The sequence below is a fragment of the Myotis myotis genome, unplaced genomic scaffold (genome assembly GCF_014108235.1).
Source record: "Myotis myotis isolate mMyoMyo1 unplaced genomic scaffold, mMyoMyo1.p scaffold_m19_p_6, whole genome shotgun sequence".
Classification (NCBI taxonomy): domain Eukaryota; kingdom Metazoa; phylum Chordata; class Mammalia; order Chiroptera; family Vespertilionidae; genus Myotis; species Myotis myotis.
Window position 1 is genome coordinate 77,729,942 of NW_023416368.1, and position 21,048 is coordinate 77,750,989.

Here is a 21,048-nt window from a genome sequence, read left to right on the forward strand (position 1 = left end):
GAGGTCCCAGGTTCGATTCTGGTCAAGGGCATGTACCTTGGTTGCGGGCACATCCCCAGTGGGAAGTGTGCAGGAGTCAGCTGATTGATGTTTCTCTCTCATCGATGTTTCTGACTCTCTATATCTCTCCCTTCCTCTCTGTAAAAAATCAATAAAATATATATATATATTTTTAAAAAGGTCTTGAATGTCAAGAGGCTAAGGAGAGGGATTTGTCTGCCAGCGTCTTGTCTCCCGCAAGGCTCAGGGGCGATTCTTGTTCTGACCACCAGAGTGCGCACTGGCCCCATCACTGGGAATCCAGGAACTCAGATCCAGGGAGGAGTAGATCCTTTGCCCAAGAGACCTCTCATGCCCAGCTACTGGCTCACTTCACCCGCCGACATTCATTCTTTAATTCTGCAGAAGTGTATGAAGTACCACCCAAGAGGCCTTGGAGCCAGTAGGCTCATGTTCAAATCTCACAAACCACACTGGCTGTGTGACCCTGGACAAGTTGCTTAACCTCTCTGGGCAGGTGGCAGAAACTGCCTCCCAGAGCTTAGATGAGACTTAGGACACACGTGGGTAGCCACAGCACCTCCTTGGTCTTCAGTGGGCCCTGCTGCCTGCCCTGGGGTCATCTGCCTCTCACCCATCCCCTCTCCAGCTCAGCCTCATTGGCCCCTTTGGGGTACGCCCAGCTGGCTCTCACCTCAAGGCCTTTGCATGGGCATGCCTTCTGTTGGGAGTGCCCTTTCCACTGTCCCTTCTCTTTTTCTGCTTCTCAGGAGATTGTCCCCACCCCTTCATGGGGGAGCCCCATCCCCCAATGCATCCTGCTGCTCAGCACCCTGATCTCTTCCACTACAGCCATCCCCTAACCCGGGAGTTAGCAATGGTGTCTCCCAATATGTGAGGCCAACACCCAACATACAGTGCATGGTCAAGAGTCTTGAGTAACTAAACATTAATGAGTACCTGCTGGGTGCCAGACCCATCAAAGCTCTGGCCATGCAGTGGGAACAAGAACACAGGTTTCCATGTTCTAAAACTACGAGTTCAGGCCCTGGCTGGGTGGCTCAGTTGGTTGGAGCATTGTCCTGTACACCAAAAGGTTGTGGGCCTGGCCAAGGTGGCACAGTCTGGACTGGGCTTCTACAGACACCTCCAGGCCTCAGGGTCACCTCTTCAGAGACTCCACAACCTTCCTGTTCCCAGAGTCTCCATATTGCCACCTGTCTTCACACCTTGTTCACTCCCTTGTTTGTTTCCAGCCTGGCAGGGACTGTATCATTGTGTCAACACACTGAACCCAAAGGTCCACCTGTATTGGCCTATTGCTGCTGTAACAAATCACCACCACTTACTTGGTGGCATAAAAAACCACAAGTCTTTCTCTTCCAGTTCTGGAGGTCAGAAGTTCAACATGGTTTTTGCAGAGCTAAAATCAAGGTATCAGCAGAGTTGCATTCCTTCCCATAGGCTCCAGGGAAGAATCTATTTCCAACCCTTTTTAGCTTCTAGAACTTGCCCACATTCCTTGCTCTTGGCCCCTTCCTCTATCTTCACAGCCAGCAATGGCAGGTCATGTCCTTTTTTAAAATATATATATATATTTCTTTATTGATTTCAGAGAGGAAGGAAGAGGGAGAGAGAGATAGAAACATTAATGATGAGAGAGAATCATTGATCGGCTGCCTCCTACACGCCCCCTACTGGGGATTGAGCCCACAACCCAGGTATGTGCCCTTGGCCAGAATCGAACCTGGGACCATTCAGTCCACAGGCTGACGCTCTATCCACTGAGCCAAACAGGCTAGGGCAGGTCATGTCCTTCTTATGTAGCATCTCTCTGAATACAGAGGGAAAGGTGTTCACTTTTTTTTTGTCTCAACTTTTTTTTTTTTAAATATATTTTTATTGATTTTTTACAGAGAGGAAGGGAGAGGGATAGAAAGTTAGAAACATCGATGAGAGAGAAACATCCATCAGCTGCCTCCTGCACACCTCCCACCGGGGATGTGCCCACAACCAAGGTACATGCCCTTGACCAGAATCGAACCTGGGACCCTTCAGTCCGCAGGCCAATGCTCTATCCACTGAGCCAAACGGGCTAGGGCTTGTCTCAACTTTTAAGGATCCTGTGATGACACTGGGCTCACCAGGGAATCCAGGATTGTCTCCCCATCTGAAGGTCCTTAAAATGCAAAGTGTCTCTGCCATCGAAGGTGACATGGTTACAGGGTCCAGGGATTAGGATCAGATGTCTCTGGTTGAGTTGGGCTTTCTCTTACTTAGAGCATAAACATCCCATTACTGTGCATTTGTTCCCAACCCCCTCTTCCCCATGGTTCAGTCCAACTCCCAAGTCTCAATTTAAATGTCCTGTTCCTCTGAAAAGTCTTTCTTGGTCTCTCCCAGGCTGGGACAGGTATGGCCTTGGGGTGTTCATCACAGCTCTGATCACAATCAATTATTACTGCCAATTTTCCTGTGGGGTCGGGGGAGAGAGAAGCCTGGAATGGTAAGCAAGGGCCATGGGGAGTCATGGTGGGTGTTTGAGCTGAGAGTAGCAGGTAAGGCTGAGGCTGGGTCAGGGTAGAGAAGAAAGTACAAATGGAAAAGACTTTAATGGGAAGGCAGAGGCTCCCCAGAGAGGACCAGTGATTTGCTTGAGGTCACCCAGCACATGGCCTCTGGGGTGGGGAGACACACCAGGCTAGGGAGCAAGAGGCCACTGGCAGCTGGCCTGTTTGGAATCCACACTGGGCTGACAATGACCTTTTGATTTGCACAGCCCAGGCCAGAGTGTCTGAGATCAGGTCTCGGCCAAGGTCGCACTGTCCAGCCCCCACACATCCTTGGTGAGAACACAGAGTTTTATCCCTGCTCCATTCCCCAACCAAGGGAGAATCTCCTCAGCCTGTTGGAGGCCAAGGCCAAGTCCAGACAAATGGGCATCTTCCCTCAGTGCCTCTGGGCAGTAACGTAGCCCTTGGCCACTGGCTAGAGGATATGGGTCAGGCTGGCAGCTAAGGTGGAGGAAGAGGTCTGGACTTGGCATCTGATGGCAGAAAGTATTGAGCATGCAGGACAGGTGCTGTGCTATGTGGCCACAGGGACGCTCAATGTCCACACCTGAAGAGGAGGCAGATGCAGGAATGGGGGGTGATGAGGCAGATGTGGCCCTGGGAGATACCCAGTTTTTCTCCATTTTTAAATTTTTCCTGAAAGCATTTACCACTCTTTGAAGTTATATATCAATTTATTTGTCTTTGTGTTTTATTGGCTATGGCCCCTACAAACCATGAGCTCAGTGAAGACAAGATTGGGCCTGCCTTGGTCACCCTGGTAGCCCAGCACCCTACAACAGTCCCTGCCACCAGGAGGTGGTCATTCATCATTTCTTAGAAGCACCAACACAGAGGAGCTGCACAGAACCCATGAGCACTTTGAGGGCGCCCTGAACAATTTGGGAGGCCCCCAAGGTAGAAGGGATCAGTTCCAAAACAGGAAGAGGATCTGGCTGCACCAAGGCCCCTGTGGACTCACTTCCCAGGTCCACATGGATGGACACCCATCATAAACTGAGGGACACCCAAGATTCCAAGGCACAGAACCTGAGCAGAGAGGAGGGAATTCCCCTAAGACAGTAAGTTATTGTGGGTGTGGCCCGGGCACACCTCTGCAGAGGTCTGGGAGGGGTTGCACAGTCTCCCAGGGTGTGAGGGGCAAAGAATAGGCACACGGTAGGCACTTTGGAAGTCTGATGCTATGATTATTGCAGTCAGTGATGTTGGGACCATTTGTGTCCCTGGTCTCTCCCTGCAGCCCCAGCTCCTCCCCTCCCCAAAACACTTGCTCACACCCAGCTGTGCCCACTGGCTAGAGCAGCCAGGAGCTAGGTGGTGGCCTGGGGTGTGAGCAGCCAGTCTGGGGCTGAGGTCCCCCAGTGTGGGTATGGGGCCGAATAGGGAGGGGAGGATCTCATATGAGCCATGCAAGTGACCACATGCAATCCACGAGGTGGTACACACTCCCCATGAGTAACCGGTTAGCTCAGCCACAACCCTTCAGCTGAAGAACCCCAAACTCACGGTGACGCCTCGAACTCACACCACGATCACAATTTGGCCCCCTTGCCTTCGCTACAGCCATACGAAGGCTCCCAGGTCGGGCCACCACCCACTAGCCGCCACCCCCGGTGGCCAGGCCCAGCCCCTGCACACATCGCGCACGACTCTGCCTCGTGCCCCGCCATTCACGCGCCCCGCCCCGGCCCGGCCCCGCCCGCGGGACCTTTATAGGGAGCGCCGGCCCGGAGCACTGGGAAGTCGGTGCCGCCGCCCTCCCTGCTGCCCGCCTGCGCGTCCCGGTCCGACGCGGGGGCCGCTGCCGCCGCTGCCGTCTCTGTGTTCGCCATGCGTCCCAGGGCGCCCGGGCCACTGTGGCCACTGCCCTGGGGGGCCCTGGCTTGGGCCGTGGGCTTCGTGGGCTCCGTAGGCTCGGGGGACCCCTCGCCCGGTGAGTGGGGTGGCCGGAAAAGGCGGGTGGGGTGGACCACCCACGTGGGCCTGCCCGGAATGCGGATGGGGGAATGTTGGGGGTCGTAGCGGCGGCTGCAGCTGGGAGGTGGAGGGCGATGACCAGAGGCCGCTGCAGATTGAATCCGGGAGGTCTTGGGGCTCCCCCTCCCCCAGCCCCAAAGGGCCTGAAAGAGGGTAATCAGGAGGTCAGAACAGATGTGACTCTCACAATGATGATTAATAGTAGTCACAAGGACTGATAGTTATTGAGCGCTTCGTGTCTACCTCTTACCTCCCTGAAACCATGTAACAGTCCAATGGTGTGGGAACTCATCATGACTGGTTTCCAGATGGGGGAAACTGAGGTATGGGATCACACAGTTTGTAAGTGGCAGAGCCAGAACTGGAAGCCGTACTATCTGGGTCCTGACACCTCAGAGAGGCAGGGCTAGGTGGCCGGACCCAGGACCTCCAGCAGGGGCTTCAGATTTTCCCTGCGTCTGGCTTAGGCCGAGGGGTCATTGGAACATCCTACCTGCCACTCACTGGGAGACCACTCTTGGTCTGTTTCCCGTTTTATGAGCACCAGGTGCTGACTTCCCAGAGTTGGTCCCTGGGAGGCACTCAGTACAGCACCTGGGAACCAGTGAGCTCTCTGGGATGGGGGCATGGCTATTCCTACCCCCATTTAAGGGTGAAGAAACTGAGGCCATCTACCCCCGCCCCCCCATACCCAGCCGCTCCATCCAGCCCTGCATGGAGGGAAGGGAGGGAGAGTGGAGCCCCCTCCCCGAAGGCCATGTCCCCGGGGAGACAGTGAGCTCATGCAAAGGGAATGTTCCCAACTTGGAGTGAGTAAGAGGCAGTCCAGGCGATGGGGGGGGGGGGGGGGCGATGGGGGGGGGCGATGGGGGGGGCGGGCGCAGTGCTGCAAGGAGAAGGGGGTTCTGCATGCCCTCGGGTGCTGTTTAGACAAAGGGCAGAGGCAGTAGAGGCAGCTCCAGAGCCTGCTGACCCTGACACATCCAGCTCTGGGTGTTTGATTGGGCAGGATGCCAGGCCTGGGTGGGTAGGGGGGGAGATGAAGGGGGTGCGTGGATAGAGGAGAGCTTCCAGGATGGTTGGGGGTTGGCTAGGGGTTCGTGGTGGAGTAGTTGGAGGGTGAGGCTCAGAGAGGAGGATCCCAAAAGGATCTGGAGCTCCTCCTTCCCAGGTTGGGAGTAGATCACCCTCTTAGGAATTACTGAGTACCAACTGTATGCATCCCCAGGGCTGGGAGCTGGGTGGAAGGTCCAGGCTTGGGTGTCAGGAATGGTACAGGAGGGCACCTCTGGTCCCATAGGAACTGCCCTCCTGGTCCACAGGTGGTGTCTGCTGGCTCCAGCAGGGCAAAGAGGCCACCTGCAGCTTGGTGCTGAAGACCGATGTGAGCCAGGCTGAGTGTTGTGCCTCTGGCAACATTGACACTGCCTGGTCCAACTTCACCCACCCAGGGAACAAGATCAGCCTCCTGGGCTTCTTGGGCCTTGTCCACTGCCTCCCCTGCAAAGGTGAGACCCCAGGCGTCAGCCACAATCCAAGGTCACTATAGTCGAAGGTGGACCTGCTGGAAGTAAGCTCCCCGTCTTGGGGGTATGCAGGAGGAAGTTGAGGCTGCTGAGAGGCGCAGTTGTGGAGGGGATCCCGGTCTCAGCTTCCCTCAGTTGAGGATTCAGGAAGAAGCTCTGAGGACTCCCCAGCTTGGTTTCCATCCTCGGGGCCTTTACTTATCCCAAGCCCTCTGCCAGGATGGCCTTTCCCACCTGCACCCCACCTGGTGGAAGTATACTCAACTCACAACTAGCTCCTGGGAAAGCAGATTTTCCTGATGGGCCCTTCTGGTTTGTGACCCCACACTCAGTGTCCCAACTATCCTTATCTGCCCTTAACCCCACATATTCCAGGGAACTGTGGTGGACCCCAGCTGCATGTTTAGTAATCATGGGCCTTCTGGACCATGTTCTGAGAAATGCTGCCTCCTCCATCCAACAAGGAGTTCTTCAAGGACTCTCCCACACCCCTGTGGTCAGGGCTGAACCTGCAGGGACCTAGAAGGGACATGATTTGAAGGAAGTGGGCATTAGAGACAGGGTGTTGGGGAATGATTAGGAGTTTACAGCTGTAGAAAGTAGGGGGGCGGGTGGGGGGAGCATTAGCAGATACCATAGCCTGGGATGGAGTCCTGGTGGGTGGGGTCAGGGCAGGGGAGCAGGGAGGAGGCTGGAGCTGAGGGCTGCAGACCTGAAGAAGGCCAAGCTGAGGAGCCTGGCTGAGCTCTGAGATGTGATTAATCCCAGATCAGCCTGGCTGGGTGGTCCTAAAGTCAACACCATGTACCCTGGCTCACTCTAGAACCCCCTTTGGCTTCTGGGAGGAGGACAGACTTCAAAAAAATGCCTGGCCTGGACATGAGATGGTCCAGGACCCCACCCCCCATTCTGGCCTTGGGGACAGGAACTCAGCCCCCACTTCTCCCTCTTGTATGAAGCCACACAGGCAGAACATTTCCAGATGTGTATGTGGGCGGTCGGCGCCCAGGTGCAGCCCACATGCCCTGGCATGGGTAACCAATGTGGGGGCGCAGTGCATTCTCTTAGTAGTAGCATCCACTTATTTTATCCTGTAAGGTGGGTTCCCCCATCAGCCCCACTCTGTACACAGGGAAACTGAGGCTAGAGTGTAAACTTGGCTCGGAGTCTGCCCTCCAGACCCACCAGCAACAGAGCTGAGTTGTTGGGGTTGGGAGGTTGGGGGGGGTGGAGTGTCCATCCAGGATCTGGCCTGGAGCTATGCTGAGGTGCTCCTGGCTCTTCTCCACTCACAGCAGTGAGGGGCCTCAATTTTCCAAGCAGCATGACCTCGTTCAGTGGTTGGGAGGCTGCAATGAGCCTGGGAGAGCCTGAGAGGCAGGAGCAGCCATTAGTGGGGTCTGATTTGCATTTCCAAAGGACGGGGCCTGAACAGGGGCAGGGACCCAAGAGGCAGACTTCCCCTGGTCAGACCTGTTTCCCTACCTGAGAAATGGGGCTGCGAGGGGTGGGTAACTCCCAGTTCAGAGGCCCGCTCCCCAGGAAGTGAGCCTCATGCCAGGCGCCAACGCCCCGCCCTCCCTGTCCCCTCCTCTGGGGAGGTTCTGGCAGGCATGGGGCAAGGACACTGCCTGGATGGGGTGGAGCCCCCCACCCTACCCCCGGGCTGACGCAGCAGGGCCTCCCGCCGGCCTGCCCAGAAACGCGAGTCGAGTCAGGGAACAGACGTCAGTAGCGCGGGCTGGACCCCAAGATTGGGGCAGAGACGCCCTTCCCGCCCACACTGAGGCCCGCCTCCAGACACAGCCCCCAGCCCCAGGCGCTCACCAGGACAGTGGCTGACTCTCTCCCACAACCGACCCGCACCCCGACCCCGACTCAGTATCCTCGCCGTGCGCCCCGACTTCGGACAGTCCCCCACTCCGGCCCGGCCGCTAGCCCTCAGAAAAGGGGGCGAGGCGCCGTGGACTCAGAAGACCTCTGGCCACGGCCACGAGCCCCAGCCCACGGGCGCACGTCCTGTGTCCGCAGATTCGTGCGAGGGCGTGGAGTGCGGCCCCGGCAAGGCGTGCCGCATGCTGGGGGGCCGCCCGCGCTGCGAGTGCACCCCGGACTGCGAGGAGCTCCCGGCGCGCCTACAGGTCTGCGGCTCCGACGGCGCCACCTACCGTGACGAGTGCGAGCTGCGCGCAGCGCGCTGCCGCGGCCACCCAGACCTGCGCGTCATGTACAGGGGCCGCTGCCGCAGTACGTTGGGGCGGGGCCTTCTGGGGGTGGAGCCACCGGGCGGGCGCCTCCGTACCCGGGCCGCAGTGCAGGGGGCGGGGCCTGCGGGAGGGCGGGGCCTCCGGTGCGTCGTGCCTAGCGGTGTAGGTAGAGGTCTTGAGGGTTGGGGCCGGGCTTATGGTGGGCGGGGCCTAGGTGGCGAGGTCGTGGGCGGAGTCTAATAAAGGGAGTCTTCATGCTGCTGGGAAAGCGTCAGTGGATTGGGTCTTTGTGGGATCGAGAATAAGGAAGAGTAGGGTGGAAGTTTGGAAAGGGGTTCTGGGGCTCACGTGGGGTGAGAAGTATGGGTGCGTGACTCAGGGGCTTGAGGGTGCAATAAGAGGGGACGGGGCTTGAGGGTGGACTTGGGCTGTGGGCGAGGTCTCGTTGAAGGGGTTGGGCTTCTGCTACAACCGAGGAGGCGGGCCTGAGGGTGCCCTCAGTGTTGTGGGCGGGGTTCGTCCTCCAGGTGGCGCCCCTGACCCGCCCTGGCGCCCTATCCACAGAGTCCTGCGCGCACGTGGTGTGCCAGCGGCCACAGTCGTGCGTGGTGGACCAGACAGGCAGTGCCCACTGCGTGATGTGTCGCGCTGCGCCCTGCCCCGCGCCCTCCAGCCCTGGCCAGGAACTCTGCGGCAACAACAACGTCACCTACATGTCTTCGTGCCACCTCCGCCAGGCCACCTGCTTCCTGGGCCGTTCCATTGGCGTGCGACACCCGGGCAGCTGCGCAGGTGCGGGGCGGAGCGGGGAGCAGTGGTGGGCTGTAGGCCCCAGCCCCTCTCCGTACCCCCATTTCTCTGTTCGTCCCTCCTACTCAGCAGGCACCCCTGAGCCAGCAGATGTTGAGTCGGAGGAAGAAGAGGAGAACTTTGTGTGACTTAACAGGGTGGCCTGGGCCTGGCGTTCAAGGCCTCCCCCATTTTATTTATTGCCAGAGCAAAGCCTAATTTATGTCCCATGGACACTCCCCAGAGCCAGGACCGGACCACTTGCGGGAGCCCTGGACCCTTCCCCCCAACCATATCTTGGAAGAATTGGTGGGAGGAGGCCTGGGAGCAGTGCTGGTAGGGGAACCCTCCACCCCAAACACCCTACTACTGTTCAAGACGACCCTGCTTCTGTTCCCTCTGGAATTATTAATTATCACTGCCACTGAGAGGTCTGAGAGTTCTCTGCCAGCAATTAATGAAAAGGCACCCTAGCCTTCTAGAACAGAAACCAAGGGATGGGGAGGGGTCCACAACCTGGGTGCCATATACATGGACCTCAGAACATGCTCAGAACCCCGGACAGGTCAAGGAAGCAGTCTGTCCCCTACCAACCCAAGTATTCAGGGCTTTCCTTCCCCACTGCCTCCATGTACCCAGTAGGTCCTGTAAAGGCCCCTGAGAAAAGCCCAGCTTATCCCCTTGTCAGGGAGGCACTGTCTGTGCCTCCTGACATAGGCCTCAGCTCAGCATTAGCTCAGAACAGGGCCCAATCCACTTCGGGTGAGATCTCCTGGGGCCCAGGAGCCCCTACTCATCCGGTGGGATATAGACACCAAGGCCCACTGCACACCTGGCCTCCTGGAGCTACGTGTCTGAACAGCACCCCTAGTGCCTGCTGACCCGTCCACAGGTGAGGTCCAGACACAGGACCCCTTGGTATCATGAGGCCTACCCTTGGGTCTCTAGGCCCAGTTCCTAGGTGAACCCTCATTGCCCAGCAGCTAGGCTCAGGGGTCTCAACCCCAGCCTAGGGCCAATTCCCTGCATTCCTGGGCTGTCACTCAATGCCACCTCCTTGTGCCTTTGTGTAGACCAGAGGATCAGACCCGATATGGGAATTCAGCTCCTCAAGTTTGGGGCAAGGAGCTCAGGGGGCAGTGTGCCCACCCTCTCCCAGCCCCCAGGAAGTGCCTTACCTATGTCACCCAGAAAAGTGTCCTTGAGTAGGTGAGTTTGCCCAAGCCACCCAATCAGGCAATTTTCCCCGCCCTGGGGTCCTGCCTCACCAAAGAAATAAAGATTGTAAAAAGCTACTTGGGGTCAATTCCTGGTCTACTCTCTCTCTGAGCCTCTGTGCTGCCCACTTTGGTAGAGGGCACTAGTCTGGAGCCTGGGTTACTATTAGGGTAGTAAGTGGGGGCTCAGGAAGCATCTGGAAGAGCATGAGCATATGTCCTTGGGGCAGCCACTGTCCATCTTGGCCTCAGTGTCTAGCTCTGGCAGTGGGCAGCACCCAGGGAGAGGGCTGAGACAGGTAGAGTGGTGGTGGGAGTGGGTGGAAGAGAAAGGCGACCAAGGGAGGAAGTGGCTCATCTGGACCCTCAGCCACCTTGAGGCCAAGAAGAAACTCAAGGGATGTGGGTAGACCATCATGTCTGGTTGTCAGTTAACATTTTATTCAGATATTCTGGCCCTTTTTGTTTGGAATTTATGCCCACCCACCCTCCAAGCTCCCTGGAAGGTTCTGTGGACCCCCTGCCCCAGCCATAGAATCTTCCAGGCCAGAACTGTTTGCATCGGTTGTCATCTCATTTGGGTACACCGTGCTGCTGTGGTTCAGGAAGCTCCTGTGGGGGCCCCAGTGGTCCTGGGTGAGGAGCTGAGTTGGGGGCTGTGGGGTCGCTGCCGAACCACACCCCAGATCCAGGTCACGAAAGCAGACACCTGTGTGTATACATCTGGGGTCTTGGGGTCGCCACACCAGAGGCCAGAGAAGGAAACGAGGCCATGGGCCAGGTTCCTGCACACCAGGGGCCCCCCGGAGTCCGCCTGGGGGATGAAGGGAAAGGTGAGCTCAGGGGTTCTTCTCTCAGCCTCACTTTGCCTGAAGGAGCTTCTACATGTAACGCCCACCAGGACCCTTTCCTGCCCTCAAAATCCTTCCACGACCCCTGAGTGCTCTTAAACCCTCACCTCAGCCTTCAAGACCCTGAGGATCCTGCCCACATCTCTCTCCCTCACTCATCTGGTTCCAGCCACACCAGCCTTCCTGGCTCTTCCTAGAGCAAGCCAAGCTTCATCAGCCACTAAGCTTCCGCGTGTCTTTGAGACCTGTTACTGTCCCCTACTGGACACTGCTTGTATAAACAGAATTCTGCAGCTGTTTGTGCAGTACAGACCTGAACAGCTGTGCATGGCAGTCCTGTGACTGTCTCTCTGCCTGTCATGCCTTCCCTCAGATCTTAAGGCTGCTTCAAGTCTCAGCTCAAAGGTGCTCTCCTCAGAGAAGCCTTCTGAATAGTCACCCTAAAACTCCTGTTTCCTCCTCTCCCCTCCCCTCCTGGCCCTAGCACCCTAATTGTCATCTGGAATTAGCTCTGCTCCTCTGAGTGGCAGTTCTATATAGATAGAGAAGATGGAGTGAGGTCCAGAGAAGTGAAGCGACTTTTCCAAGGCCTAGAAAGTGGCACAGTCTGGACTTGGGCCCAGGCAGTTGGGCTCCAGAACCTGTGTTCTGAACCATTGGACTCTCTTGCCTAAAACAAAAGACCCTCCAGGCTGAGTTTCTTCCTCTGCACCAGGGTCAGGGTATTAGGAGCAGGAGCTCCTTCCTGGAGATCTGTTACCGCCTGTACTGGATCCTGTTTATAAATACACAAATCTGTAGCTCTTTGTGCACGGCACAGTCATACATGGTCTGGTCTAGGGTAAGCTGGACTTGGTTCCCAAGGCTCTGCCCAGCTCTGACCCTTCTCTGTGAGCCTTGGTCCCCCCATGTGGTAAGTGGGAGGGACGGACAATGAATATCTTACCGAGCAGAAGCCTCGCCGCCGTCGGTCCCCACTCTGGGTGCAGACCATGGCAGGGCTGAGCTGGCCCTTCCAGGAGCTATTGCAGACGTCCAGGCCCAGCATGCGGACCTCGGCCTCCATCAGCCCAGGTGGCAAGTCCTCAAAGTTGGACACAGAGCCCCAGCCGGCCACATGGCACCTCGTCCCGGCCCTGGGTGGCCTGGTGCCCCTTTGGGGCAGCCTCAGCAGCCCCACTGCAGGACCCAGGATGGCAGAGCTGTTCAGCTACGGGGAGAACACTGAGTTTTGGACCACCCAAACCATCACCACTGCTCCTGCCTCAGTTTACCCACCTGTGACACCTGATCTCTTGGCCTTATGGAGAGAAAGCAATGGCTTTCAGAAGGCCCACTGCTTTGCCACCACATGCCCCCTGTCCATCAGCCCTTACCCACTCAACCCAAATGGTCTTTCTAAACAGCATCTCCTTCCCTGCTCTAAGCACTCCCATTGCTCCTTTATTGCCCTTGGAATAAAATGCTTGCCCCCCATTAATTCCCCCCCTCTAGCCAGAATAAATTTACTGTCATGTCCTGGGCCCACCCCCACACTTTTGCTCATACTGTATCCCCCACCTGGAGCACCTTTCCTATCCAGCTTAGACACCACCTTCTCCAGGAAGCTCTCCAAGACTCCCAGGCTAAGCCTGGTGCCTCCTCTGGGCAGCCATGTGCCCCTGTCATGGCCAGATACCCAGCTGCCACCCGGTTAGACTGAAGGCTTTAAGGGGGTCAGCCCCATGGCTTGTTCCTGGCTGTGTCCCTGCTGACCGGCACACAGCTGGCACTCAATCAACAGTTTTGGAATGAATGACGTGGGCCCCTAATTTTGGTACACACCCCCTGACCTTGGGCACATCGCTGACCACCCCAACCTCAGTTTCCCCATCTGCACAATGGGATGGGTGAGTCAGAGCAGTGGGTTCCAAGCTTTGGGGTTCCACAGGTGAGTAAAATCCAGGCGTTGGCTGCTGACATCCACTGCCCCCCTTTTATTTGCCAAGAGAACCCCATAACCCTGACCTTCCTGTTCCCCGGGATCCATCCAGTCATATTGAGTATCTCCCCCTTTTAACTTTTCAACACATTTGGAGGGCAAGTTTGGGGCATTCTCCCTTTGAAACAGAGGCCCTGGGGGTTCCTGGAGTTGAATTTGGGGTGCCTGGGTAGGAACTGCAGGGGGGTAGTTGTAAAGGACACACCCCATGGGGAAGCAGAGGGAAATTCACATTTATGGGTGAAGCCACTTCCTGGCCAGAAAGCCCCAGGAAGGGCCCAAGTAGCAGGGAATTGAGGTCTTTCGTGGCCCTAGTGCCCCGTTTGTTCCCCCTGCCAGCCTGAACATTGAGCACCTGCTGTGAGCAATGAACGGTCATAAAGGAGGCAAAAATCCCTGCCCTCAGGTCCAGAGGAGGCAGTGAACAATGGTGAAGCAGCAAATGTGCAGGTGCTGCTAGCAGGTGACAGTCGTGCTGGACATAAGAAAGGTGGAACAGGGAGAAGGGACAGCAGGACAGGGGCAGGTTGCAGGATGAGGGGGTCATCAGAGAAGGTCTCCCGAGAAGGGGACATTTGAGCAAAGACTTCACCTGACTCAGGTGTTTCAGGATCCTTCAGCTATTTTAAAACAGGTTCAGTCATCATGGGAGTAGCGGGGACAGGTCAGACTTACATCCAGTGTTCCTCCCCGTGAAGCTCACCTGCAGCAGGCAGATGTCATTGGCGTGGGTTGTGGGCTGGTAGTCAGGGTGCCTGACGACAGCTGAGACGCTGAACACCTGCTGGGTGGGCTCCGAGGTGCGAATGTTGTGAGCCCCCAGCACCACCCGGACTGTTCGTGGGTCTCTGCAGTGGGGAGGGGTATAGTGAGGGAGACCGGGGTAAGGCTGCCTGGCACAGGCTTTGGTAGCCCCATTGGCAAAACTGGTGCACGGCAACCCACTTAACCTTGATGTCAACCCTGTGATGATAATTATGTTTGTTTCATTCCCACCTCAATTACAGTATTAATGCTAATATCGCAATACTAATTCTAATAACTAAGCTATATTTAGGACGAATTGAATATTTTTATATTTATTATAATTCCCACCTCAATTATAACATTATCTCTGAGGAGGTTCAGGACATGCCTCCCCAAGATGTGCCCCTTTAGCATTGGGATTTTTTTTTTTTTTAATTGATTTCAGAGAGAGGAAGGGAGAGGGAGAGAGAGAAACATCAACGATGAGAGAGAATCATTGATCGACTGCCTCCTGCACGCCCCCTACTGGATATCGAGCCTGCAACCCAGATATGTGCCTGACTGGGGATCCAACCATGACCTCCTGGTTCATAGATCGAAGCTCAACCACTAAGCCACACTGGCCAGACTGACATGTGGATTATTTTGAGCTGAAGGCCATCAAGACCCTCTGGGCTCACAAGAAACTTCTATCTCTTGCTTAACCACCTACATGAGTCTAAATTGGGGGCCTGGCCCATAATGAGAGTTACCACCAAAGATAACGTTTTATGACCTATCTGGAGGGCAGGGCAAGCTTCTAATTACTGAAGGCCTTGAGGATGACCCTTCTTCCCGCTGATGCCTCATCCCTAGCTCTGGTGACATAGATACCTCATCTGTCCTTTCTGTTCCTGAACCTCTCATGGATGTGGGGGCTCTGACTCCCTCATGTATGTGGGCCATCCACATGTATGTATGCATTAAATTTGATTATTTTCCTTTGTTAAACTGTCTCATGTAGATTTAATTATCAGGCCATCTGGAAGAACATAGAAAGGTGGAGGAAATTTTCTTTTTTCAATAATTTCATTGTTAATGTTATTAATTACTAGGGATCTGGTGCATGGATTCATGCACTGGTCGGGTCCTCGCTGTGGGCTGTGGGGATTGTGCCGAAACTGGCAGTCCAATGCCATCTGCCACTCCTGCCTGCCCACTCCCACTCATCCTGGCCCCACGTGCCTGCCACTGGCTCAAGCCCAGTCAGTCCCCATCCGTGAGCCCTGCTTCTGGCACCCATGGGTCAGCTGAGTGGCGCTCCCATTGTGGGAGCACATTGACCACCAGGGGGCAGCTCCTGCATTGAGCGTCTGCCCCCTGGTGGTCAGTGCGTGTCATAGCGACCAGGCGACAGGTCGTTTGGTCGCTTAGGCTTTTATATGTATAGGTAGATTATAAACCCAGCACAGCGATGATAACATCTACTTATTATCATGGAGGATCCTTGACAAGGTGGGGGTGGTCCCACTTTTCCCCTTTGTTGTCCCATAAAGCTGGCCCCAGAGATGCCTCCTCCTGCAAGAGACCCCCAGGGAAGGGGGTGGGGTCTGGCCATCCCAACCCTTCCCCCATCTGGAATGTAGCAATGCCCACACCAGGAACACCCCTCCCCACTCCCACCCTTGAAATATAGCCAGAGCATTCTGGGGCCCCCAGTGGCAGCAAGCAGGAGGGGGACCCCCAGGTGGGCTCACCTGTCAATGAGGCAGTGGGCAGCTGAGACCACCCAGCGGGCACGGAGCAGGAAGCCACCGCAGTGATGCTGGCCCTCAAAGCTCACCGATGCCATGTAGGGACGGGAGTGCGGGGTCACCTCTCGGCCCCCAATGATCCTAGCCCCCCAGGAGCCTGCAGAGGGGCGGAGGGGTATGTTGAGAAGGGCAGAAGATGGGTTAATGGGGGCAGCTTAGGCACTGGGTAGAATGGGGGTCAAGTTGAGGGACAAAGAGTCAGAGATAGAGAGAGACAGAGATAGAAAGAGAAACGCAGAAGGACACAGAGTGAGTGACAAGGAGCCCAGAGAAGGCCCTTGAATGTGCCAGGAGGAGGACTGGACCCCAGAAAACTTGGGCCTGGGCCTGCACCTGTGCCTGGGCAAGATCCCAGCTGGGCCTCCCACCCCATTGCCTGGAGAGGCCCTAGAGAGAGAGCAGCCAGGGGTTGTGTAGCTGAACCAAGTCGGGGCCCGTGTGTGGGGTACCTCAGCATTTTCTGGGGTGGGCCTGGTAGGGGCCCTTGGGGCACCTGGGGAGTTCCTGATGGGGCCTCTATATGGGGACTCCTGGGGGTCCTTACCTGGAAGCCTCATGGACATCATCAGAGCAGTGGCCATAGTCAGCAAAAGTTGGTCCCAGCCCTCTGCCCCAGGCCCCATGGCCCCAGACTTCTCAAGGCTAAAGTCTCCCTGAGAGCTTTGAGGACCAAGGCACCTACCCTCACCCAACGGCCTGGAAAGGGGGAACTCAGCTGTGGTCTGTGGTTGGAGGCCCCTTCAGGCCCCACCAGCAACGCTCAGATCTGAGCTGGTGATAGTGGGAAACCGATGATTTGACGGCCTTGGGGTTGTTGATCATAATTGCACAGGAGGAAACAGCAGTGGGGGGAGCAGGGGGCTGCCTGCCCAGGCATACCCTGGCTCCACCAGTCCCTGGGGCCCTGGAGGTCACTTACCCTCTCTGTGCTTCAGTTTATCCAGCATCTGTCCCCAGACCTTGGTCAGTTCCCCCAACCACACACCCTTGGGGGGTTGGTATAAGCATCACTGAAGCTGCAGGTGTGTGGAACCTCATTTAGTTCTGGAGTGACCCGAGAATGTCGGTATTGTTTCTATCCCCATGCTACAGATGGAGAAACTGAGGCACAGAGAAGGAGTGAGAGGCCAGGGTTGCAGCCTCAGGACAGCTCCTATTGCTCCTGCCAGGGGCCAGTTCTACCCACAGCCAGGCCCATTTCCTTCCCATCTGATGAGCAGTTGTGAAACAGACAACTGTCCTTCATGGTCCCCACTAACCAAGTTCCCAGAAGCCCTGCAAAATGGGCTGGATGGGGGTCGATATTTCCATTTTCCAACCTGAGGTGCAGAGAGGGGAGTCTGGTTTGTTTGGGGCTGCCTGGAAGGTGGTCATGAGCCCAGAACTCTTGGGCTATAGTCCTTGACTGTTCTTCCCATGGAGGACTTGGGTGGCTTTCCCAGTCAGAGCAGACGCAACAACAGCAGTGACAATGATGATAGCAATAATAATGATAATAATGGCGCCCTTTACCAAACACTATACTTTTATTATTTTTTTATAAAAAAAATATTTTTATTGCCCTAGCTGGTTTTGCTCAATGGGTAGAGCATTGGCCTGTGGACTGAAGGGTCCCAGGTTCGATTCCAGCCAAGGGCACATGCCTAGGCTGCTGGCTCGATCCCCAGTAAGGGGCACGCAGGAGGCAGCCGATCAATGATTCTCTCTCATCATTGATGTTTCTATCTCTCTCTCCCTCGCCCTTCCTCTCTAAGATCAATAAAATATATTTTAAAAAATATCTTTATTGATTTCAGAGAGGAAAGGAGAGGGAGAGAGAGATAGAAACATCAATGATGAGAGAGAATCATTGATTGGCCGCCTCCTGTGTGCCCCCTACTGGGGATCCAGCCCGAAACCTGGGCATGTGCACTTAACTGGAATGAACCCAGGACTCTTCAGTCTGCAGGCCGATGCTCTATCCACTGAGCCAAACCAGCTAGGGCCCTACTTTTATTATTAATTTGTTAGAGCTCTTTATATGTTGAGGAGATTGATTCATGGTCATATTAATTTCTTTTCTGAGAATTCCCAGGTGCAGAGGACACAAGCCCTCCTGGGGAGTGACTTTGGGTTCTGCTGATCTGTAGATGGACCAATGCTGAACCAGCCAGAGCTGGGTAGCCCCATCAGGTCCTCATTCCCCTCACCTGTGAAGGCTGGGGATCCCAGGGCCATGGAACAGGCCAGGAAGACAGCAGGAGTCGGGGCTCTGGCATGCTGCTCTGTAAAGGGCCTGACCTAGCTGGGCCCAAGGGTTGGGGTTATACAGCTGGGGTGGGGAAGCTCGAGCCCCTTTTTTTCTGGGATACAGTCCCTCTCATGTTTAGCTTACACCTCCTTGGCCCCTTCTGGGTGGGAGACACAGGCCTGAGCTGAAGTCAGGGCTAGAGGGAGGGAAAGGGATCTATGACTCAGGGATAGAGGAGGAGTGGGCTTTTGGGGCCTGCACAGAGGCCAGTGTGAAACTTCCCCTGGAGTCCAAGGGCCCCAGAGGATGTCCCGGAGCAGCCAAGCTGTGAGGTGGGTTCAAAGCAGGGGTAGGGGTGCTGGGCAGAGGTGGCTAAGGAGGCGGAAGGAGAAGAGGCATCATCATGGCAGCCGTGGTTGCAAGTGGTACAGGAAGGGGGCGTGGCCCCAGCGGGATGGGAGCTGCAGCACACTGAGCAGAGGATTGAGGACTGGGTGATGTGGCCGCCTCTCTGGAGGGTGAAAGGTCAACTCAAGCCCAGTGCGCTAGTTCAGGACACACCCTGCCTTGTCCCATCTTTTGGGGGGCTGTCCCTGCTACTTGGGCTGCTTCTCCCGACCATCTCTGCCTGACTTGATTTCCCCAGCTCATGTGTCACTACCTCTAGGAAGCAACTGCCTGCATGCCTGAGTCTGGGGTGTGGATGTTGAGGTCTTGGGGCTCCCAGGCAGGGCCTTGAGAGTTGTGGGAAGGAATTTGACTTTTGATGTGAAGGAGGTGGGAGCCTTGGAAAGTTTAAGGCTGAGAAAGATGTATATGTTTTGTGGGAGGGGAGATGCTGCCAACAGTCCCTCTCCATCCTCCTATTTTCTTTCTTTTAAAAAAAATATTTGTATTGATTTCAGAGAGGAAGGGAGAGGGAGAGAGAGCTAGAAACCTCAGTGATGAGAGAGAATCGTTGATCTGCTGCTTCTTGCACGCCCCCTACTGGGCAACCCGGGCATGTGCCCTAACCATGACCTCCTGGTTCATAGGTCAATGCTCAACCACTGAGCCACACCTGACGGGCTCCTTTTTTAAAAAAATACTTCTTGAATTTACTTGTCATCCTTGCACAGGGGCCATGCTAATTTTCTCGGTATCCTTCCAATTTTAGCACATGTGTTGCCCAAGCCAGCACTCTTCTTCCTATTTTTAAACAAAATGCATCCAGCATCCCTAAAACCTTGAATCATTTACTTAGTAGACCAAAAAAATGCCATTTCTCTGAGGATAAGATTCCTGCATATCTGGCACCTAACACTGCTGGGTGCCCAGTAGGTGCTCAATAAATCTTTTGGACTGAGTGAACACAGAGACAGAGGGGCAGCGATGGAATTACTCACAGCTTCCTTTTGCTGAGCAATACATGTACTAAATATTGCCTCTGGCTGCTTTCATGTTGCAATGGAAGACCTGCGGCTGCAATGCTGAAAATATTTATTATCTGGCCCTTTATAGGAGTAGTTTGCCAAACCCTGTGCTACTGTGTGCTGCACCCTGTCCCAAGCCCTTCCTGTGTGTTCACTCTGTTAACCCTCCCAGCTGCCGTAGGAGATGGAGAAATGAGGCTCAGAGAGGTTAAGAAACAGACCCAGGGTCACACAGCACATGAGGCTCTGAGCTGGGACTCAAGCCCAGGGCCCCTGATGTTTCTCTGGGTCTTTTTTTTTTTTTAAGTTTGCTAATTTATCTCATTATTTTAATCCTAAATGAATGCACATTTATTGTAGAAAGGAGGAGATGAAAAGGCCTATAAACAAAGAGGTGGCAGTGTCCCTGTCCCCTCTAGGGTGAGCCTAATGCTTCTCTAGGGCCCATCCAAAGCTATTTCCCTTTGCACACACATCCGTTTATTAAGCACCTGCTGAGTAGAACTATTTTACTTAAAGGAAAATAGTTTAGAAGGGTTTTAGAAGAATCTCTCTTCCCTGCCCTCCCCCCAGCCAGACCCCAGTAAGTAAGTGTGTTTGGGGCCAGGGGACTAGAGTTCTTATAAGAACCTGGTAAGTCATGGCCGCAGTCTACATGTTGGCAGTGACAGGTCCTGCCTCTCTCCTAGTCTGTGGGATTCACACCGTGACACATGCAGCATGAAGGACTCAAGATAGCCTGCAAGGAATCAAGGGGAAGGCAGGGGAACTGGTTGCCTCTGTCTTCTGCCTGTGCCTGCTTCTCACATGATCTTGTCCAGACTTCCCCTAGCTCAGCCCGGGCCTCACCCTAAACCTGGACGGCCAGCTGCCCACCCAACGTCACCCTTTGTTGTCCCTCCCAACCCCATCATGTTAATATGTCCCTTCCAGTGGCTCAATCTGGAAATGGGGAGACTCCAATGCCTGTCATCCCACAACCCGTCGGTAGCAATCCTGTCAGCTCTCCCTTCAAGATCCGTCCACAATCCACCTGCCTCTCAATCTTATTCAGCCTGAGGGGGGTCCCAGTTCAGCCTCTGCCAGGCCTCCAAGCCTCTCCGCTTTGCCCTTGTTAATTCGCTCCCCACCTGGCAGCCAGAGGGGCCACCACAAAAATAAATCAGGCTGGTCCCTCTCCTGCTCTAAACTCTGCTGTGGCTCCCTAGTGCCCTCAAGACAAAGCCTGAGCTCTCCTTGCTCCCTCCTCTAGCCACCTCACTCATCCTGGCTACAGAGGCCTGCAGTGTGTGCTGTGAGAGCTGAGGCAGATTTAAATCATTTACCCTCCTCCAACTCCAACTCCAGGACCAGCGCCCAGCAAGTGCTCAGAAGCTTAAGGAATTGCTGTGTTATTATCATTCCTCCTCAGCCGGGCCTGGCTTGGTCCCACGGCCCCGCCTTTGCACTTGCAGTGCCCTCCACCTGAACGCTCCTCTTCCAGACCGCCAGGCTGCAGCAGAGGCGGCAGCTCCTCGGAGCGGCCTCCGGACTCTCCCCCCCCCCCCCCCTGGCCCCACCCCGCGCCCCGGGGTCCCACTGGTCCTTTGCCCCCTGCCTCCCCTCCCCCGCTTCCCTTCTGGAACGGGCGCTGGGAGGGACAGGGTTTTGTCCAGGTCAATCTAGGGCTAGCGCACAGACCCAGCCTGGCCGCCAGCACCGAACCCTGGGACAAGGGATGAATGACTCCGGGCGCGGGGTGGGGC

At 55.6% G+C, this 21,048-nt stretch overlaps 2 protein-coding genes and 1 non-coding gene across 5 annotated transcripts; 1 reads left to right on the plus strand and 2 right to left on the minus strand.

Annotated features, from left to right (window-relative positions):
* The first annotated feature begins 4,297 nt into the window (after positions 1–4,297).
* FSTL3 (follistatin like 3) lies at positions 4,298–10,367 on the plus strand. Of its 2 annotated transcripts, XM_036313426.1 has the most exons (4): positions 4,298–4,506; positions 5,873–6,058; positions 8,108–8,323; positions 8,848–10,367. In XM_036313426.1, the coding sequence occupies exons 1-4, from the start codon at positions 4,404–4,406 to the stop codon at positions 9,219–9,221; spliced, it is 879 nt and encodes a 292-aa protein (XP_036169319.1). In that variant the 5' UTR covers positions 4,298–4,403; the 3' UTR covers positions 9,222–10,367. The 2 variants fall into 2 exon arrangements, with proteins under 2 accessions (XP_036169319.1, XP_036169320.1); XM_036313427.1 differs by lacking the exon at positions 5,873–6,058.
* A 416-nt stretch (positions 10,368–10,783) lies between these two features.
* Positions 10,784–16,340, minus strand: PRSS57 (serine protease 57). Of its 2 annotated transcripts, none has more exons than XM_036313429.1 (5): positions 16,225–16,340; positions 15,605–15,780; positions 13,825–13,969; positions 12,087–12,350; positions 10,784–11,103 (listed from the first exon to the last, which is right to left on the minus strand). In XM_036313429.1, the coding sequence occupies exons 1-5, from the start codon at positions 16,282–16,284 to the stop codon at positions 10,891–10,893; spliced, it is 858 nt and encodes a 285-aa protein (XP_036169322.1). In that variant the 5' UTR covers positions 16,285–16,340; the 3' UTR covers positions 10,784–10,890. The 2 variants fall into 2 exon arrangements, with proteins under 2 accessions (XP_036169322.1, XP_036169321.1); XM_036313428.1 differs by having other exon boundaries at positions 15,605–15,758; positions 16,206–16,340.
* Positions 16,341–18,969: 2,629 nt separating this feature from the next.
* Positions 18,970–19,071, minus strand: LOC118659402. Its single transcript, XR_004968534.1, has one exon. It is a non-coding gene; the product is annotated as a U6 spliceosomal RNA (small nuclear RNA).
* Positions 19,072–21,048: the final 1,977 nt, after the last annotated feature.